The 20,751-nt window shown below is 38.8% G+C and overlaps 1 protein-coding gene across 1 annotated transcript; it reads right to left on the reverse strand.

The window, feature by feature from the left end:
* Positions 1-184: 184 nt before the first annotated feature.
* Positions 185-20,695, reverse strand: LOC140935720 (small ribosomal subunit protein mS39-like). The gene is made up of 31 exons (XM_073385293.1): positions 20,603-20,695; positions 18,099-18,154; positions 17,886-17,913; positions 17,179-17,224; positions 17,010-17,078; positions 16,740-16,835; positions 16,031-16,094; positions 14,807-14,869; positions 12,945-13,042; positions 12,128-12,235; positions 11,670-11,728; positions 11,194-11,281; positions 10,763-10,823; positions 9,521-9,600; positions 9,090-9,138; positions 8,654-8,761; positions 7,707-7,793; positions 7,054-7,155; positions 6,700-6,728; positions 6,125-6,225; positions 5,646-5,727; positions 5,409-5,499; positions 5,136-5,218; positions 3,898-3,962; positions 3,639-3,707; positions 3,160-3,204; positions 2,685-2,748; positions 2,441-2,535; positions 1,893-1,933; positions 1,395-1,456; positions 185-727 (listed from the first exon to the last, which is right to left on the reverse strand). The coding sequence occupies exons 1-31, from the start codon at positions 20,671-20,673 to the stop codon at positions 719-721; spliced, it is 2,169 nt and encodes a 722-aa protein (XP_073241394.1). The 5' UTR covers positions 20,674-20,695; the 3' UTR covers positions 185-718.
* Between the last annotated feature and the right edge of the window lie 56 nt (positions 20,696-20,751).

The following is a 20,751-nucleotide window of genomic DNA, read 5'->3' on the forward strand; positions in this document are numbered from 1 at the left end:
AAGAGATTTCTATGAAACTGGGGAAAGTGATCTCGCTGTCCTCGGATCTTGAGGTCCCAAGTACAATCGTATGATGAGGATAGGAGTGAGACTGGTTTAGGCATAACGGCATATTTACAACCTTTTACTGATAAATGGATCTGAACCCTTTTCCTTCTAACAATGGCGAAAGAAAAAACTCACGATGAAATCCTAACAAATATACAGTACTGAATAAATAGTACCATGTGAAAGTACGGTTGAAGAGGTTTCATTTGAAAGGTAACACCATAGGATTTCGTCCACAGATTTAAAAGTTAGTGTGAAAAATGACCTCGCCATAACTTGAACTAGGAGACAAAACGGGATTAAATTGTCTTCGCGGCGGTTGCGCGATCGTCAGTCCACCATTATTAAAATGCACAAGGACGAACGATTTCCATGCAAGACGGATCATCTAATTTTCCTTGTGCTATGATCTTCACAGGTTTGCACAACTGAGTTCAATGCTTTACGTTTCCAGTGCTCGTGTCAGATACAACTGAAAATTGCTATCATTGGTCTTTCCTTTTCAACTCGAGGTAAAAGGAAATCGTTCTCTCTCCATCTCGGTCGTCTTGGATACCACATAACAAAGGCGGAAAGAGACGGAAAAGCTTCCTTCCATTCTGCTTTTCCTCTCAGTGCCTCAGAAATGCATTTACTTCAGGATGTCTGCTCAGCTGGACGGAGAATATCACTAGTTGAACTGAAAAGAAAAAAAAATCAAAAGTGCAAGCTCATGTTATTGTATGTCTGGTTTACTGTGGGTATAGGGGTAGGGGTACGAAAAAATACCACTGAAAATGTGCCCTGACTCTGTGTAAAAAAAAAAGGGTTGCTATTGATTATAAATGAAGTTTTACCCTACTGAAAACTACAGACAAAATTCAGCTGCGTTCATACCAGTAAAACTATGAAGGCATCCAGTAAGCGTTACGTTTTAGCATTTCTTTCAGTATGACTAGCTCAGCTTTGAAAAAGGTTTTTTTCCTCAGTATTCACCAATTGTTGTTGACAGCCTTGATTTAGCAGCCCTACGCCGCGTCCTATGTCTCGTCCCAGCCTCATTAAGAGTTTACTACGGAAGCATGCTGTCTAGAACTAACTTTTGATTATGGACTGTGGACAAATCTGTTAGTGAGACTATTCAAATAAATCCTCTTGAATAGGAGTTTTGCATGGTGTAAATGTTTCATGGAATCCTACAACTCAAATGAAATGCGTTACCTATGTTTTAAAATTATGGATTCGGACATCTCTTAACTGGGAGAGAAACGGCGCCACATTCACCAGCAATCCGCGTTAACAAACTACAGATTAGTTTTCTACAATAATTTGATTAACAGCGTTTTCGGAAACAAAAATCAACAGACCAGGTGAAACTCCTGAGTTTGCTCCTCTTGCTTCTGAGAATAATGCTGCCTTCGTCGCTCATCTTTCAAACAAAAAAGAAAGAAAGAATGAGAACTAAATAAAGTTTCCCTTGAAGTAAAAAGTGATGTAAAAAAATGAGGTTAAGGGTTGCGCTTGGGACTGGGTCTGTGTCGTGTCTAATGGCATTATGGGATTGATTCGGGTACAGTGGCGCTTCTTTTCTCGGCGATTACTTACCTAGTTCCTGTACGGCGTTTTCCCAGGTATTCTCGGTCCATACATTTCGATGACGTATTCGAAACGAACGGCCGGACCACGTGACCCGAAACGCGTAGGCCGCGCTGAATCTATGAAGCCTAGGGACTATGCATGGCTATTACGAGTAACATGAAAATTCGTTCCCCAAAACAGTCTCATAGTGCAGCTTAACACTAAAAACACCGTACCAGCGTCATGCGCAACCAAAAAATTGATAAGAGTCTGTCTAAAGCGCTTACCGAGAATTGACAAGTCACTAAACATGATGTCTATACGTTTCCTGTCAAGAATAAAACAACAAGAGAGAATTAAAATGTGTTTAAGATTCAGTTTCTGAGGGAGTTCAGGGATGGTACTCTTTTGGGCTCTTCAATTTCCATTACTTTCAATGACTTTTTCTATGACCTTGGGCTTAGCTGTCGGCACTTTCACTTTCCTTGTTTTAGGGTATTTTTTGACCTATTAAACTCTGTTCAACAGACAAAAACTCTGGTGTTCACCATAATGGTTGCCGCTCGCGCTGTTTAAATAGTAGTCTCTACCTTACATTACCCTCGCTTTGACATCTGCAGTAACAAATCTGCCAAACATAACTTGCACTTCCCATGACTTTCCAGGAACGACAATTAAATGCCATGACTTTCAAGGTCTGGAAAATGAAATTCTTAAATTTCATGACTTTACAGGTTTCCCATGACCCTTACGAACCCTGGGAGTTGAGGAGCCACTCCACTACAGCTCATTGAACAGTGTGTTACGCTCTTACGAACGAAATTTTTTTACTCACCTTTCGGACGTAGGAAGCTTACATACGTCATAGATCGTTAAACGCCTTTTCCTGTTTAAGTTGTATCCATACTTGGCCATCAGTTCAAAAACTTGCTGAGGATAAAAGGAAAACACGTTTTAAACATTCAGCGGTGCTGTTTTATTTAGGAAAGTCAAGATTCGACTTTTTGTGTGTGTGTGTGAGCGTAGCAGCCAATAACGCTCCCGAACACCAGTCATAGTGGACTAGGGTCAAAACTCACCACTACTCTGTCCTGGTCACCATCGTTCATAGCCTTTAGTAAAATGTCGTTAAGTGCGGAGTATCTAAAAAGAAGAAACAATAGGTTTTTGCGGTTGTCAAGTTATCTAAGTCATGTACGACACCCCTGTCTCTTTTAATGTGTTAAAGACAACGAGCGACGGCAGAATTAGCTCAGTTGGTAGAGCGTTTGACTGCGGAGCGGGAGGTCGCGGGTTTGATTCCCGGGACCAAACCAATACTCAAGGTCGTAAAACAACTGAGAAATGAAGCTACTCCCTTTGCACTGCAAACAGCTAGACCTTCGCGTGGCTACGATAACCACGCAAAATGGCGGTCCCGTCTCCAGTAGGAGACATTAATATAGTGTCCTCAATTAGTACTTTCATGCTTAATACATTAGCCACCAGGGGAGGTTGTTCGACACACTAGGCTACTGCTGAAAAGAGTTGAAAGAACATTCTTGAAGTACTTACATTGGCACTGGGATTTTGGTGCTCTTAAACATGTCCAGTGCTTTCCTGAAAAGATACAAGCAATTCAGGCTCTTCTGCAGCGAGACCTTCGCGTTTCGCGTATAACGGTACCTTAACTAGTAAACAAGCTACAGGAACCCCATTCTCCAAAGAGTAACCGTACAGGTATTCACGTGCCGAAAATTGACCAATCACAGAGCTAGGAATGACAACCTTACAACAATGTGACGATGCAAAAGAGTTCATTGTCGTTCAAAATGAGACATATTCACGCTCACATCTTCTCTTTGCTTCCAACAACACAAAAGAATGCATCTCCCAAGAATATCTGGGGATAAAAATCAGGCAACAGAACAAACAAGCGGGTAGCATTTGCTAATTAACCCGGCTGCTTTAGGCAAAATGTGCATACAAGACGCCAGATGCTCGTGGGTCTGGTGAAAACGCAACTCATGCACTTCCAGGGTTGAAAAACTCACCATGCTTCGTCGAGTTGATCATTCTTACAGTACATTCGGATGAGCTGTGCGATGATAACATGAGTGATTCTACAATAAGAAAATGTACGGTCGGTGAGTTTGTTTGAACAGTCGAACCTCCTGTAAGCGACCACCCAAAATGCGAGGAGGAAGTGCTCGCTTACAGGAGGAGGTCGCTTTCAAGAATTGAACAGGTGTCTGAGGGACGATAACAAGACACTGCAATAACAAAGTAATAATGAAAACCAAGGGAACTTACTCTAGTCTGTACATCTTCATCCAACGTAAGACATCGAGCATTGTGGAGAGGTTTGACGGGATATGCTATACAACAGAATCATGAAGAAACTATGAAAATAGGAACTAAACTGAAAATGGCAAAAGACAATGTTTCGATCGTTAGCTCCTCGTGACTGGTCACTCGTCAAGACTGGCGTTGATCATACTCAGGGACTTACCACGCCTAAAAGAAGGCTAGCCCTGAAAATGCCAGCTTTTGAATTACTAGTCACCTTACAGACCTTAGATGGCAAAACCAATTTTTTCACATCCTATAGACAGACCTATTTGGGCTTTAGGCCCACGACAGGCCCGGCATAGTACCTACCCCCGACGCAAGCAAAATAATGGACAATAATCGCGGGCACAGTGATCCTCTAATCATCAGAACAATTCCTTCCGATTATCTCTTAACAAAAATTTTTTTCTCAGCACTTTACTGAGTCTGCGTAGGGTTGTTTGTGGGTATTTGCACACAAGCCGTTGTCTTCTCAACACAGGCCCCTTCGGCTACTTTGCGTCGTACGGAGACTGGGGAGAGGGGAAAAAAGAAAGCGCGAGTTGAACAAAAACACGCACCAACTATCGTTTAAAATTACGTTCATATTTGCTTTTTCTCCCAGGGGGAACCTCTGCGGAGAGAGAGTAAACAGTTGAGAGATTTAGAGTCACGTCTGCGGCAAATGGCAAACGTCAATTTGTACCACGTAACCAAATTTTGCCGTTACTTGTCGTTTTCTGTTCATTACTTCTACCCAAATATTAGTAGTTTCACGACAGTTTTATCCAAAATTATTGGTTAAGACTGTTTTTGTCAGCTCATATTCTATTTTTAGAAATTCTCAACTTGAATCTGAAGCTTGCGTGACTCAAAATAGAGAGAATCTATTAAGCATCGCGTTTACGGCAAACGGCAAACGTGAGATTCAAGTTGAGAAATTTTCAAAATGAGTAATGAGTAGATAAAAACAGCTTAAAACAATTCTTATGGATAGAATTGGCGGGAATCTACGGATTTTCGTGTAGTTATAACAAACAGTAAACGACAAGTAGATGGAAAACTTGGTCGCGTGCTACAAATTCACGTTTGCCGTTTGCTGTAAACGCGATGCTTCATCTCTCTAATATCTCTAATGTCTGAGTGTTAACGCCCAAGTAGTATCCTTATCCTGAACATTGACTGATGAATTAAGACACAATTATTGACAATTAACCGACCTCAGGATCTGTTGTTCCTCCAAGTGCTCTGAACAGAGCTGTGGCTACAGTAGTGGTCAGCTGTACTCGATGTGTGCGCATGTCTGTTTAATACAAGAACAACAGAAACTTACAATTGAATTCCCTGATTATCACCTTAGTTGAATAGTCAAAGGCATCTTTGTGTTAGCAGCCAAAGACGAAGAATGATTTTCTGGCAAACAGCAAGTAACACGATTAAGTGAAGAGGAGATTAATGATTTCTGATAAGGGTAAAACAGGTTAGTAAGTCACCTTCATAGAATCTCTTCACCACTCCTGGGTTGTTGGTCCTGCTTGCCAAGTTAAACAGAGAAGTGTAGATGTGTTCTTTTGGTCTAAATTTCTAAGGAATAGTATGAAACAGATATTAATTGAAATTAGTACTTGGTGAAAGAACTAATACAGACAGAGATCTAAAAGAACTGGCTATTTTCCTCTTTTTTCCATAACGTTTTTGCTAAAAATAACGAGAAAACCCATTTAACTTACATCTGGTACGATTTCTTTGTAATAGTTGTACAGGAGATTGAAATCAGCTTCAGCTGTTGTTAGGGTCAGAAGGAAAGCCGAGCTGCAAATAAAATGGAATAAATAAATTCAATAATTAAATCTTCAAATAATGTGAAGTAAAATTAGGATAACACGATATGTATAATGTTCTAACGACTACGTACTGCTCCCTGTACAAGAAAATTTAAGTAAAAAAAAAATAGCAATAATGAAAAATTGGCCACGATCGCCTCCTAGCTATTCCTGTTGTCATGTGAGTCTTACTAAGCAAAGGGCTAGCTCTTATATGTTCAGGTTTAGGGTAGTGTCTCTGATACTGGGGCCACTTAACGTTATACATGTAAAGTCAGCCTTTCACAACTCAAATAAGCTAATTAATTTAGTAATTAATTGCCCTGCTTGCATGCTGGTTTCAACCGACGCGCGCTAAACACTGCAATAGCTCCACGCATACTTACTAAAATGGAGCCTGTTTTTCACTGAGGTAAGCTGGGTTGTTTTGTTTCTCTGCCAGGTTGTATATACGGATTGCTAGCTTGACATCGACGCATAATAGAGCCTTGAAGAAATCAAATAATCCGGTTGAAAGGAATTAGTAAAACAAATCAGACAATACCAAGGCAAAAATAACAAGACAGAAAGGGCCATTTGCCGGGATGTCTTACGAAGATCCTTTAAGAAACTAAACCAGAAGATGAATCAATATTCAATAACTTTTGAAATTGCTACATGATTGGGAGACTTCTTCTCTGTCCTGCCAGCGCATAACACACGAATGTGGGAGAAATGTAATGTGTTTAAGAAGTCAATCTGCATCTTCCCAGAAGGAAAGCGGTTTCAGTGTGACTATTGGTACTTTGTTCCTTGTCAGCTAAGTGCGTCGAAGTTAAAAGAATTGAAAACGGACACCTCAGCACAGTCAAATTCCACTGAGGAATAAAAAAGGGTATGAGAGGGTTGCATCTTGCTTTCTTAAGGGAACATCAGCGCAACCGTGTTTTAAATTAAAATTTAAATTATTAAGATGACCTACCGCACTCATCGCTGTACGGAAGAAAAACGCTGAAATAAGAAAAGAAAGAGAATCAAACTCCACGGTATCCACCACGGCAAACATTGCCACCAGAACTAAGACAAAAGCAAATCATCATTTGGTTTACGCACGCTGCGTTGGGTGCCGCGCTTGAAGCCGTGGTTGTACGGCTTTTTGCCTTTACGATCTAATTGGTGTGTCGTATTTAACGCAATTTTTATGACTTGGCCTCAGTATTAACGCAGCGGGCCAATCTCACCATAGAATTCCCACAGATTTCGTACAGCACAATCTGACAGCACAGTACAATTTAGGAGACTCAGCAAATCACATTTAATAAGAATTATTGCCTACCATCCTCTGGGTCTTGTAGGGGCGGCAGTTGAGGTAACGATTCCAGATGTGTAATGACTTTGTTCAGTACCTCAGGACTTATCATCATCCTCATTCGAGGTTCTGAAAAAAATCAAGCCAGAGATAAAATTATTTATTATTTACACGCGGCGCGTGTCGCCTTTTCTCGCGTGGGGTGATTTTCACGCGCGCTCGCGTTTCGCTCGCTCTACTATCCCTGAGGAAAAATGGGGGACTACTCGTAGTCTATGACCAGCTAGACGTCTTAGGGTAAATGAAAGAGTACCTGATGTTAGCAACCCGAATTATAGACCGAACAGACAGATCAGGCCTCAGTTGTTCAAGTTGTCTAATGCTACAAAGTCAGTAAATCACTGTCTATTAGATACGTATTAGCAAAACTGACTGCACTGGATAGAGATTTACGTAGTGGATATTGAACAACCGGGGTTGGAATGCGACCTCTTCAGCTGCTAGTGCGGGCGCTGACGCCTTGGTTAGAAAATCGATTTTCATGGTATGCTTTGCGTTGTAAGGCCCCATGACTGGTTTTCAAGTCAGTGAGTACAGTCTGTAGGTGTATGGCGATTTCCGTTTGAAGTTTAATTCTGGCACACTTACCAAAAGTGCCCCTACCCCTCCCCACAACTCACCATCATTCAATCGTTTTCGTTTCTTGGTTTCCCAATACTTGATGTACTCAGCTCGAAGCAACTGATTGTAGGTTTCCATTGATGGCTCTGAAGAGTCAGTGTATTAAAAACAAACAAACACACAAAGTTGCTGCAGTGCACGAAGGCTCAATTCAAAACAAGTATCCACACGCTTTGGTGCAGCCTCTCACGCAGGCGTTTTTAGTGGAGTCGTATTTCCTCTAATTCGACTCCCCTAAAAACGCCAGCGTGGAAGGCTACTTTTGGTGGGAAATGCGTGCTCTTGTGCAGTGGCGGATCCTTATTTTTAGAACAAACTGAAAAAAATTTTTTGGAGACCGCCCCCCTTCCTTTTCTAACGGTCTTGATGACCGGCCCCCGCGCCCCCCGCTTATCTCAAGATCTGGATCCAGCTAGCACTGCCTTGTGCACAATGTACACGGAACAAATTAGCTTCTTAGCTTTTCGAACAAGTTTAGGATAAATAAACAAGTTCCGATCTATACCAGAAAACACGATATTCAGGGCGGACATCCTAAGCCAGTGTTCCTTCTTTTAACTGTAATTTTTGGATTTCAAGTGCGTGAAAAAGCGGAAATATCGGTGACAAAACAAAACATTTTTTCCGCAGAATTTGCACGAAAATTTTTTTGGAAAGGTCAGGCACTTCCATAAGGCGACACGACAAGATAGTCTCTACTTTTTTTCATTCGTTAATGATTTCATCTCAATTGAACTCCCTAAAAGACGGCCACGACTCAATGGCAGATCTCTAAAGTTAATGTCACGTTATTGTAGCTCGCACCATAGCTGGACAAGTTTTACTACTCAGATTTAATAAGGTAAGGCAAGGACTCTGTTTAAATCAAGCTTCAAGCTAAACCAAATGTTCCTGTATAAATGAATAAATAAATTAATTAATTAAGGAAATTTATTTTGTAGCTTACCCAGTCCAGCAGCCATCATATCTCTGATCAAACCAAACGCTAGTTCAGTAGCAGAAATCTCTTCATTTGCGCTTACCACAGCTACTTTCATAAGAGCGTTATAGGTTTCTATAAAAACAAATGAATAAATGAATAAAATAAAATAAAAATGCACTTCATTTGAGTGTTGTGTTCAACAGGAAAGTAAATAAATAACTGGGGACAATATTTTTACGACTCCACTGAAGACGGGACCGCTAGCTATTTTACGTGGTCATCCGAGCCACGCGAAGGTCTAGTCGCTCGCAGGGCAAAGGCAGTGTCTTCATTCTCCGTTATTTTAAAGCCCCGAGTGTTGGTCCGGTCCCGGGAACTGAATTGATGCGAAGACGCGTTTTAGCTTTTTGAAAAAATGGCAAATAGCGTGATGAAGCCCCTTTAAGGGGTATACACTTACTGAGGTTGGGCAAGACAACAGGCTCTTCACCCATACTCTTCACCAAACCCTGTCAAAGAAAAGAAACGAAAACAGAAGTATTAATCATTTTCATAATATTTGATTTCTTAGTCAGCATGGCCGCTTAGGGATAGGGAATATCTCTTTGAGTTTAACATGAAAGAAACGTTTACGAACGGTGCGGCAATGTTTGGATAATTTTTCGGAAGATTTTTCTCGAAAAAAACATCAAGACCTTCGGACAATTCCCGGGAAAACCCAAAGCTTTAACTGACGTGACAGTATTGATATTTTCAGTCTTTGCAGCCCGGACGCGTTCACATCAAACTTTATAATGTGTAATATTCATTTCGCTATAAACTAGATAGACCAGGAGGGTGACATGTCGCCACTGCAGTTTTTACTAAATATCACACAACTCTTAAACCAACCTGTGCTTTTTCCCATTTTGAATCAATATAATTAGATCTTGAAATTGCTTTGAACAGCAAGTTGTATGTAAACAGCGAAGCTACCGGAAAACAAAATAACATAAAAATAAATGCAAGTATAAATAGATCAGGAATGAGCTGATCACTGCCTAATTAAATAGAAAGTAAGAAAATTAGGTCCATAATGGCCTGCATGGCATCCCTTTTCCCTCTTGCTAACTTTCCCACCCTCCCCCCCCGCCTCGCTCCCCTTTTTGCGCCTGACACATTACCAAAACTAAGTAAATATACTGACGTAGAGTGTGATAAACTATTAAAAACGTTAAAGCTTAGTAACGTTAGGAAGTTTAAGCAACAACAACGGCGACGGCTACGAGAATGTCACTTAAAATGTGAATTCGCTCTGCCTCTAACTTTTTCGCGCTCATTCCATCTCGTTTAATTCGTCACATGTAAGCAAAATTTTTGGAGTTGAAATCTAAAGGACTGTATTAAAGTTTAGGAAAAGAAAAAGAAAGTTGTTGTCTCGTGTTCCCGTCCTCAAAAAAACCTGAAATTAGGCACCTTCACGTTGTAGTCGTGCAACGACGGCTAGGAAATGTACAAAAAACCGTGATGCACGTGCAAAGTTGTTGTTTTGCCAATCTAAACCTATTACGTTTTTGGAGTTCTTGTTGCCGTTGCCGTAGCCGTCGCCGTCGTCGTCGTTGCTTAAGCTCCCTAATATCTTTGTAACAGTTACCTCCGTTTAAATGTAAATGTGAAAAATGTAAATGGGATAGGCTAAACTCTCACTTTCAAAACGAGGCTAAGTGCAAAACCTTTTTCGTGAAAATGAGTCTCATTTGCATGAGAATAAAAAATCATTTTCATATCAATGGGATTCGCACTTAGCCTCGGTTTGAAACATAGGCTTGGGGCTACTCGGAAATTGCCCATTTGCTCATCCACGAAACACTTTCCAGGGCTTTGTACTTGCAGTGCCCAGTGGCTTCTGGCCACTAACATTTGCCCCAGTCACTAGAAAATCTTAGTTTTTTCATAGAAATCACAGACTGGGCACCTTGGATTTCACAGTTTCAGAGCACTGGGCTCATTTCAATTTTTCTTAGAGCACAACCGTGACTAAGGAGCATTGCAAAAGCCATCTGAAAAGCTTCATAAGTTCTATACTGAATATTCCATTGGAAGTTAGAAAGTAAGTGTTGGGTTTTGAGAAAGGTGGAAAGCCAGAGTGCTCACCTTGATGGCCATGATCACGCATTTCGATGAAGAGATCATATGCATCACGGTAACATCGATACTGTAAATGAGAAAAGTATCTTGTTAGTATTTTATTAACACTGGCTCTTAACTTCTAAGGAAAAAAGATAGTTTTGTTTCCCGAGAATTGCAATGTTTTTTGAGTTTAAATCAAGGGAAACACTTTTTAAGTCCGCCACTGCAGAAATGTCCGTACATTTTGTGACCTTGTGGGGCTTTGGTCTGGCATATATAATTTTCAAACTTGGCACGATTACCAACTGATCTTTACAGCGCTCTTTAAATGTAGTGATACTCAAATTCTCTAATTAGCAACTGTCAAAAGTTGAAAAAGAAGGGTTATTTAAACCACACTATCTAAACTGTACATTATGCACTTCTTTTTATTTAGCTTTCAGGAAATACCACACCTTTATAAATCCAAGAATCATTGCTTCATACGTTGTTGCATTTTTGGTTGTCATGCTTTGAAACATCTGCATGGCATAGTTATCATTTCTGTAAAGACAATATCACATTTTGTTTTGCCTTGTCCTGCTAAAAGCTTTTATTTCATTAAGAAATCATGCAAGTTAATTTCTTCAGCAAATTATCTATTGCTACATGTACCATCACGCAATGCACTACAAATAAAAATAACAGATCATCACAAAAAATAATCAGACTGCCTCAAACAAACATAATGGAATGATTTTCTGGAACATCAAAATGTTCTTTTTAAATAACGTTTTGTATTCGTAGCACCAAATTAATATAGATTGAACAGAAGACTGGTGATGGTTTTTATATTTATTTATTAATGGTGATGGGTATTAATGAAAATGTGACAGATGTAATTATGGGTGTAGTCACATTACTTCACTATTATTTTTAATATTCTATTTACCTCCACTCAGGTGTCACAGTTTTGCTTGCAAGCATCTCATTAGATGCTTTAGCAGTATTCTACAAGAGAATGAATAAACCAAATCCAATACATCTAACTACAGTCAAAACCTCTTTAATAAGGATATGCTGTGCACAAAAAATACAAATTAAGACCATACTATGTGGGTGTTTAGTGCCCTTTAGGGGTAAAATAAAGCCTGAGATATGCCTAGTATCCTTTTGGGGTTTAATTCTTTTTTTTCGTAATGACAATTTCTATGCTTTTCATATGGGGATCCCCTAGGAGAGTCAAATGGAGAAAACGAAATGTTGTAGTGGTATGCATTACAGCCAAATAATTATGAATGATCAGATAGTGAACCTTCCCATGTTGTTTGGGACCTCAGAGAGAATTTTCCTTTCAATCACTATTTGAAGTTTTAAAAATAAATAAATAGAAAAATAACAAGTTATCACCTCTTGTTGTATTAAATCTGGATCTGAACCAGTAACATCGTCTACACTTTCTATATTGTCTTCTTCAGAATCACCGCCCTGCATCTTTTCATCAAATTTTACTTCTTCCTGCAAGAATGACAAGGCATGAGTGAAACAAACATCCTTGAATGTTGAATGTGTTTTGTTGACTCCAGATAGCAGGTGAGAGAAACATTTTAGAGAGTCCAGGACATAACATTTACAATGCACAACACTTATCATACACTGTAATTCCAAAGAGTCTGTCCTGTGTTTACCAGTAGACAGGATGTTATAGAAAATAATTTGCTACTTGAAGAGTTTTTAAATTGCCTTCACTTTTAAAAATGTACTCCCTTTTCTCAAAGCCAGTATGGCAAAAAATCTCGGGCAGCAAACAAAAAATAAAATATATTTTTAACAAACAAAGTGAGCAATCTGCCAGGGGGCAAGTTCCTGTTGGGTTGCTACAATGAAAAGGCAAGCAATAAGTATTGTTTGAAGAATCTCTTAAGAACCTCAGACTTGCCAAGTCTTACAGTTTTGTCGTCAGTCTCACGATTTTAGGACCGGTCTCACACTCTCACACTCTCACAAGTTGGCAACTGATTTCTCACACTTTCTAGAAAAGTCAATCTCCAAAAAATTTTTGGAGAAAACCACCTCTTAATGATAGCCTTAGAACTGGATATAGGGAAGGCCCCACCCATCTCAAGGTCTGGATAACCACCACAGCCTCAGCCATTCCTCCCTCCCCTCTGTTCCACTACTGCCTCAACACTCATTGTATTTTAAGAATAAATTGTTTGACACACACCATATTAGGTTTTAAGACTAATTCCACTGGTATGTTTCCCAACTGGTTGGCAGCAAGATCCAGTAGGTCATTCTGAGTGTTCAGTGATACTTCAACTCCTGAAATATGACCCACACATCACCAAGATCAAAGACATAAACTTACAAGTACAACTGTATAATGTTCACTGCAGTGCTTGACCCAAATTGTGTGAAAAAATAGGGATTAGAAAATTTTATCATTGTTCATTTAGTTCTATTGATGCATTGGGGGGACATGCATGTAGTAACCATAGAGTACTAAAGTGTGACGTCATAAAAATGAAATTTCTGAAATTATGGGATTTGTCAGGATATTCTGAAAGAACAATGTCCAAGAGGCCTACTCGCCAAAAATGAGCATTTCAGGGCAAATTGTCTCTGAGATTGTAGTCCAGTTGTGCTTGAAAAACTCCATACAAACCCTTCTAAATTTTTTTTGGGTCAACCCAAAAAAAATTTAGAAGGGTTTGTATGGAGTTTTCTGAGTATAACTGGGCTAAGATCTCAGAGACAATTTGCCCCGAAATGGCCATATTTGGCAAGTTAGGCCTCTTGGACATTGTTCTTTCAGAATATCCCGACAAATCCCATAATTTCAGAAATTTCATTCTTATGACGTCATCACTTTAGTACTCTATTGACGGTATTCTTAAATGGTCAAGGACAAGTAAGCATCATTTGCACCACAACAAAAAAGAAAGGAAGCAAATTGTTCTTTAAAATATGATGAATGATGAAAAGTCAACTCAATTTCTGTGAAATATTCCAAAGGTGCTTAATGATGACTTTGCATCCTAACTGTACCACAACATGCTAAATTAAATGGCTTTGAGAATGTTCAAAGGTCACCAGAACATCTTTGGACATTTTCAGCAATGTTTGGAAGTCTTTGGAAAATCATCATAAATCTTTGGAAGTCATTGGGACATTTCTGGAAATGAAAATCTCATGCATTTGACTCGGAAAAAGTTGGCAGGTATTAACATGTATACAGCTTTGGTTGGGTTTGTTATCAAGTGAACTGGAATGTACATTTGTACCCTAACAGAATTGAAAATAGCTATGTTCTTTAATTGAAAGCACTGTGTTGGATACAATGTAGCATATGCATGTACATGTACCACAACTGTATTTTCTTTTTGAACAACTGGGGCTGTAGGTTGGTCAAGATAAGAAGGAGAAACAAATTAAACAAAAGTATTTTGTGGAAGGACAGAACAAAAGGAACCAATGCAAGGTCTCAAAGGACTGGCCCAGTTTTCTCAAAAATTGATTTACCATAGTTCTCTCCACTCAATAAATCACTATCCAGTAGATGAGTATTTGGCAAACCATTAATGTACCACTCACTGAATAGGAAATATATCCAGTGAACAACACCAGCACCATCCACATTTAGAAAAACTGGGACCTTATGTCCTTGCCAACCAGCACATATCACATACAGCTATTTCAAGAAAGGTTGTCAGAAAAAATGAGCACAGGACAATCCTGAAAGGTAATATGTGATATGATCAATAATCTGTTCCTGACACTGTAATTAAGCCATCAGACCTATTTTTTTTGCTTTCCTTTAGCACTCACAAACATACATCCATGGCCTCTTGTGTCATTTTTTCAAATTTCTTTGAAGAACAGTGAACTCAAAACCACCCATCATACCTTTTGGGATTGTCGTGTGCACTTTTTCCGACAACCTTTCTCGAAATAGCTGTATTCAACTACAGCATACATGTACGGTTTAAAATGACATACAGTCAGAAAGAGAGTAGTGCTGATAAAACAACATGGATCAAGCATTTTTTACAAAAGTAGTAATTAAAACATTTTAAAATGCCTAACCTTGCTCTTTGAGACTTTCATAAGACAGGATAGCATTCCTAGCATCGTGTACTTTGATAAAACCTGCAAACAATACCGTAGATTAGAATGCCAAAAATGTCTTTGAATTTTGGGTTTTTCTGTGACGTCAATCAAAATCTGAAGGCTCGATGCTTTCTTAGTGGACCTCTTAGGAAACAGAAGTTTACCTCAAAGGGTTCAAAAGGTGATGGTTTGCGATTTGTGATTCTGGTGAATTTGATCTATTTTGTGTGTTTCTGTGTTTCAAGGTTTGTTGCTTTTGAACTTTAGAGTTCCAGTGTTTTCATGTTTTCAGAGCTCTTAAGATTTTCTACCTTCTTACTGAAACAGGGCAAGTTTAGATTCCTAAGGTGAAATTGTTCCTTTTGAGCCTCCAAATCCAGATGAAACACAGATACATTGTACGGTGTAGGTGGGATGAAAACAAATCAGAATGTTCCCGCCAACATTTAATTTTGCAGCTTCTTATTGATATTGCTGCCTTTATTAGACAAGCAAGTATTGGATGCTATGGCAACAGTTTGATTGGCATAGAAGAAAAACCTACAATGCCGAAAAGTTTTTGACAACACAGTTCACCTGTTATGCGAAACAGCTGTACATAAATAAAACATTTACTACCACAAACATCATAACGATAGCCCGATCCAGAACAGACTGTCATCAGTAACTTTTAAGGCAAGCTGGATTGATTACTAATGAAAAACGTTTTGCATTCTTACTACAAGCATTCTTAAAAAGTTAAAACACATGGCCACGATCAGGGTTGTCACTAAGATTTCAAGTTGCCGGGTAAATACAACAAGTAGGCGGGGAATCAAACGGCTAGGGATTTCTTTTGGTTCAATTTTTCTTCTATTTTTCAATAAAAGTAGCCGGGGGTCACTCTCTTAGTAACCGGGGAAAATCCCCGGCCCCTAGCTCTTAATGACAACGCTGCCATGATATTGATTTGTTGACTATTTACTACCAGCTTGGCAAATTTATTCAGTTCTTGGCCTGAAAGTAAAATAGGTGGAGAAACAATAATTACAGTAGTTCTAGAAATTCATGTGGGCTGAACTGAATAAAGCAAAACAAAGTTGCGTGTGTTAAATAACTCACATTAAAACTACTAGGGGAAATTATGATTCTTAACCCATTCACTCTTGAACTTGACCATACAAGGAACATGTCATGTCACACATTGATTTGTCAACTCACCTTTTAAATCTTTTTCAGTTTTTACATCAGTAACTTTTTTAACCAGGTCCTCTGTGATCCACATCTACCATGGAAACAAGAGTCAAGGCCCTGGTTGTTCAAAAATTGGATAGCGCTATCCACCAGGCCCCGGTTGTTCAAGCGTTGGATAGCGCTATCCACCGGATAAATCACTATCCAGCGGATAAGTATTTGGGAAACCAATTGCGTTATACACTGGATAGATTTTTATCCGGTGGATAGCACTATCCAGCATTTGAACAACCGGGGCCAGATAAATCGCTATCCAATGGATAAGTATTATAAAGACTAATTGTGTTATCCACTGGATGGTTATTTATCCAGTGGTTATATTATCCACCTTCTGAACAACTGGGGCAAGAACTATAGAGATTGGGATATCATCAGTTAGATCATCAGTGCACTAAGATTAAAGTGGATAAAGAGATTCTTTTATGATTGACAGTGATCAATAAATCCTTACCTGGTATTCTGTAACTACTTTATTATAACTTCAAAGGTATATTGAACAATTCATGTACAAATGGAACCCTGACCCACCCGGAGCTTTTCCATGACAAGGGTAGGGAATTAAAGGACATTTATTTTTCTAGTAAGGAGTTATAATAATGTACACCTGTATGTAATAGGAGATTGTACAATGTCTAACATTCAATTCACATATCTCTAACAAAAACAACAAACTTACAGGATTTGGTTCTCTCAGGGGAAACATCTCGGGACATCTAGAAATAACAAATGCTGCTGCTTCACGCCCTGACTGTTTTGCGATTAAACAGGCCTCCTACACAACAAAAAGAAAAGTGAATATCGATCATGGCTCTAGTCAGGACTGGCAGTCGAAAACGTTAGCACCTTAAATTTTGCCACCTTGTCAGCCATGGAATTTTGTTTTATATACACCTTGCTTATACAAAGCCTTAAGTCCTGGTAATGAGTATAATTAGTTTAAACAAACCTGCTTAGCTTTGGACCTTGGTAACAAGAACATGTCTTCAATAAACTCAGGATTTGGTAAATTAGGTGCCTACAAAAAGGACACAAAATAAAAATGTATTGCAGCTAGGGCATTAAATAAAGTTGACATATTCATGGATTCTCTTAAAAATAATAATAACAGTACATACTGGTTTTACAGTTGATGCCAGAGCTTTAAGTACAGCCAGAGGATCTCTGAAATAAAGCAACACTCCCATTGTCAAAAACTATAACAAACTTTCCTAATAAGGCCAAATTTTCCTCGGATTTGCCACCATAATTTGAGATGTTCAAAATGAAAATAATTTGTACCACATGTAATGCAGTTTGACAACATAACTGACATTAATTTTGAGTTTTTGTAACAAGACATATTTACAAAGAGTATATACAGGTAGTGTAAAGTGTAAACCCATTTCAGCCTACAAATCAACTTTGAAAACTCTTAAAGCCTCATTAATTGGCTTTTGAATCACACAGAAACAGGGAACTGGATCAATAAGAAGTGCAGAGCGGCTGTTGTTAACTGGCTTTCAGATATATAGCTGAACCTGATGATCAATGAAAGGATGTCAATGAATCTCAGATTCTCAGATCAATCACGCTTTTTTCATACCTGAATAAACCCTAGACAGTTCATGGGTGAAGATGCTCAAAATAAGTTGTAAAATAATTTGTATGCATGTAAACTAAAATCAAAGGTTATTACTACCTTGTGGCTATTTAAAATGTACCAACTTATGCTTTGTAAATTTCTTTCTAAATTAATCTCAACAACAGTGTATACGACAGTAAAGCTTACACTTCATTGTAACATATATTCACTACAGTAACTATATAACATCAATTAACTTACCCATTCTTGGAATATGAGGTCCCAATACCTGAAACAGACAAAAACTTCCTTGTAATAATGCAGTCAATGCTGGCTTTTTTAAACTTGCCTTACATGTAGAACAAAACTTTGACCCTGTGTACAGGGAATCTTAAATGCTTGTGATACTAGTAAGGACTGGACTTAAGAGTACAGTAATGGTAAAGAACAGAGTAATAGTAAGTCTGAACTCACTTTGTTCTTCACTGACTTCGAATGATGGTGACTTGGATGGTGCTGTGCACAATAGTCTGAAAGAAAATAATCTCAATACATAATTTAATTCAGATTTAACCCTTTCTTTCTAATAGTGGGCAAACGAAAAAAAGCTACAAAAAATTTAAACAAATTTCATTTTGTGAACCCTAGTAAGAAATAAACAGTACCAACAAGGCTGTAATTAAGTTTTGAAGCAACCATAGCAAATGATGTTTCACCTGTAACATCTCACAAAACTTTATAGTGCCACTTTTCCAGTGATGTAGCATGGGGAGGGGCCTAGGCCCCCCAATAATTTTGACAGGCACGTTTAATTTGGTCAGTGGCCATGCTCTTTATGCTGCTCTTCTGTTCACTGTGTTCATTTCGGTTCGATAAAGCATGAAAATTATTTCTTTATGGCTTCAACAAAGGAAAATCATGCTCTCGGAAGGCTGAAAGTGCTATTTCAAAGACCCTATATTTAAAAAATCTTACGGGGGAGCATGCCCCTGGACCCCTCTAGAAGCTCGTGTCTTCGGTGCTCGTGATTGGCCCCCCCAATAAATCTAACCTTGCCACAGCACTGCTTTTGCTTTCCACTCTGATCACCTGTAACATCAAGTGAGCTCAGCCGTAACAGGTGTTATGGGTTATGGTCCTTAATGACAGCTTTGGTACCACATGCATGCAAAAGTTCTACCAAAGACCTTTCATTTGAATAGTAACATCACAGGATTTTGTTCACAGTTTTGACAGATAGAATGATAAAATGTTGCAATAACAGCTTTTTTTTTCATTAAAGGGTTAATGAAAGAACACAAGAAACATAACGTGTGCTTATTGCACTTGTAGATGAAGAAAAAATAAGTACCTTCCCAACTCATAACCGACCTACTAATTAAAGCATTCAAATTTAATTTCAGGTGAACTGTATTGCACAATCCAATTTTCCAGTATGCAACAGGTTTAAGTGAAGATGATGATTTTTTTTAGTTCTGCCATTGACTACATGCACAAGTTCATGGAAGTAACTACAGTACAGAATACAGGGTCACTCAGTTCCGCCTTGTCCAGTTGTAGGAAGGCTTCGAAGAACGAGTCAATAGACAACAAATGCTTTTGTGATTTAGTAATATAGTAATAAATGACCCTGTCTTCTGTAGTTTAGCCAGTACATGAAATACAGGTAGTAAGGTGTTTATGATGCTGCTCAATATTCTTCCTAATTATGGCTTCCTGACAATACAATAACTCATCAATAATTCTTAACATTGTTGCCTTTATATTTCTTCAACAACTACAATCAACAACAATCAATCTTAATTAGTGCTCTGGGGGAAAAAGAGAACTAAATTACATCATGTTGGCAATTAGCAAGATAGAGAGAACAGCCACTTGGAAGTCTTAGCATAAGAAAGCAAATGCTACTAGCTACAGCGCTAAATGGCTGTGTTCCGTTTGTGGACATACATTATATGGATTGCCAAGAGGCAAGATTTTTAGTGGAGCTCCACCCGCGCGCAAAGCGCGCGTGTGGGTGGAGCCCCATAGCTAAGGAAATGTGGTAATCTACCCATCCCAGAAAATTTGGTAATCACGTGACCGTACACCGAGCGAGCGACCGTCCGTCCGCACCACAGGCATACCAATGTAAAATAACTCAATAAACAGGTATGGGAACCCAAATGCAACTCAAGGTTTTATTTGGAAGGAAATCACATGGACTTTTAGAAAGAAAAAAGTCGTGTCTTTTTCGGCGCTATTTTTTATGTGTACACTAATGTGGATAACAGAGAAAGAGCTAGAGCGAGTTATTGAAAATTCGTTGGAAGAAAAACATGGAAATTCAAAGCGGCGGTGAGAAAATGAGAAATGCTAGCAGCCAGCAAGGTGAAAATGAGCATCAGTGAAAAATAAAAGCGAACATGAACACTGGAAACAAAATATTGGGTAAGCACAAACGACAATTTCTCCATAAAAATAGTGTGTAACTAGGAAGTTTGACGTTTTAGTCGTACAAAACAGTGTTGTAGTCGTGTAAAACAACGGCAAGGGAAAGACAAAAAAGCGTGCTGCACCAGCAAATTTGCTTTTTCCTACTTAGAAGAAAAAGTGTGCTGCACGTGCAATTTGTGTTTTTTTTGCTAATTAGATCTATTAGTCTTGAAGCCATTTTCATTGTCGTCCCCCGTTTGGCGTTACACGATTTAATTTTTTTTGTTTACACGTATTATTAACCAGAGCTTCGCTTTTAGCCCTGGCTAAATCTATATATTAGGATATAATGACAATATTTTTTGAAAGATAAGCTTAATGGTAAGCTCAAGGGAGGTTCAACAAAATCGAACAGTACGTCAGCTGACAGCAGATGACAGTAACTTTGGGTCCCTTTTCGAAAGCAATCTACAAAAACTCCTGTCCTACATATCCTTCCACCTAAAGATGAATTAAAGCTCAGAGTTATATTTAGCTTTAAAAGCATTAGATGAACATTTTACCTTACAGAGGGGTACAGAGGTGTACGAACATAGTACAGTTTTCTTGCACATCGACTACACATGGCCGCCATCTTGATCCAAGTGAGCCCGCGATCTGAGATACTGCTGACTGGCCACCAACTCTCTTCTCTTTGTTATATAACGCCTGT

The sequence above is a fragment of the Porites lutea genome, chromosome 4, assembly GCF_958299795.1.
Source record: "Porites lutea chromosome 4, jaPorLute2.1, whole genome shotgun sequence".
Lineage (NCBI taxonomy): Eukaryota > Metazoa > Cnidaria > Anthozoa > Scleractinia > Poritidae > Porites > Porites lutea.

Bases quoted from the DNA above. Each gene is read 5' to 3' on its own strand.
- LOC140935720 (XM_073385293.1), bottom strand. From the start codon at position 20,673: ATGGCGGCCATGTGTAGTCGATGTGCAAGAAAACTGTACTATGTTCGT. The intron at 17,225-17,885 runs GTAAGTTAATTG...GCTTTATTTCAG, and splicing joins ACCTCATATTCCAAGAATGG to AGATCCTCTGGCTGTACTTA. The intron at 14,870-16,030 runs GTGAGTTGACAA...TATTGTTTGCAG, and splicing joins AACTGAAAAAGATTTAAAAG to GTTTTATCAAAGTACACGAT.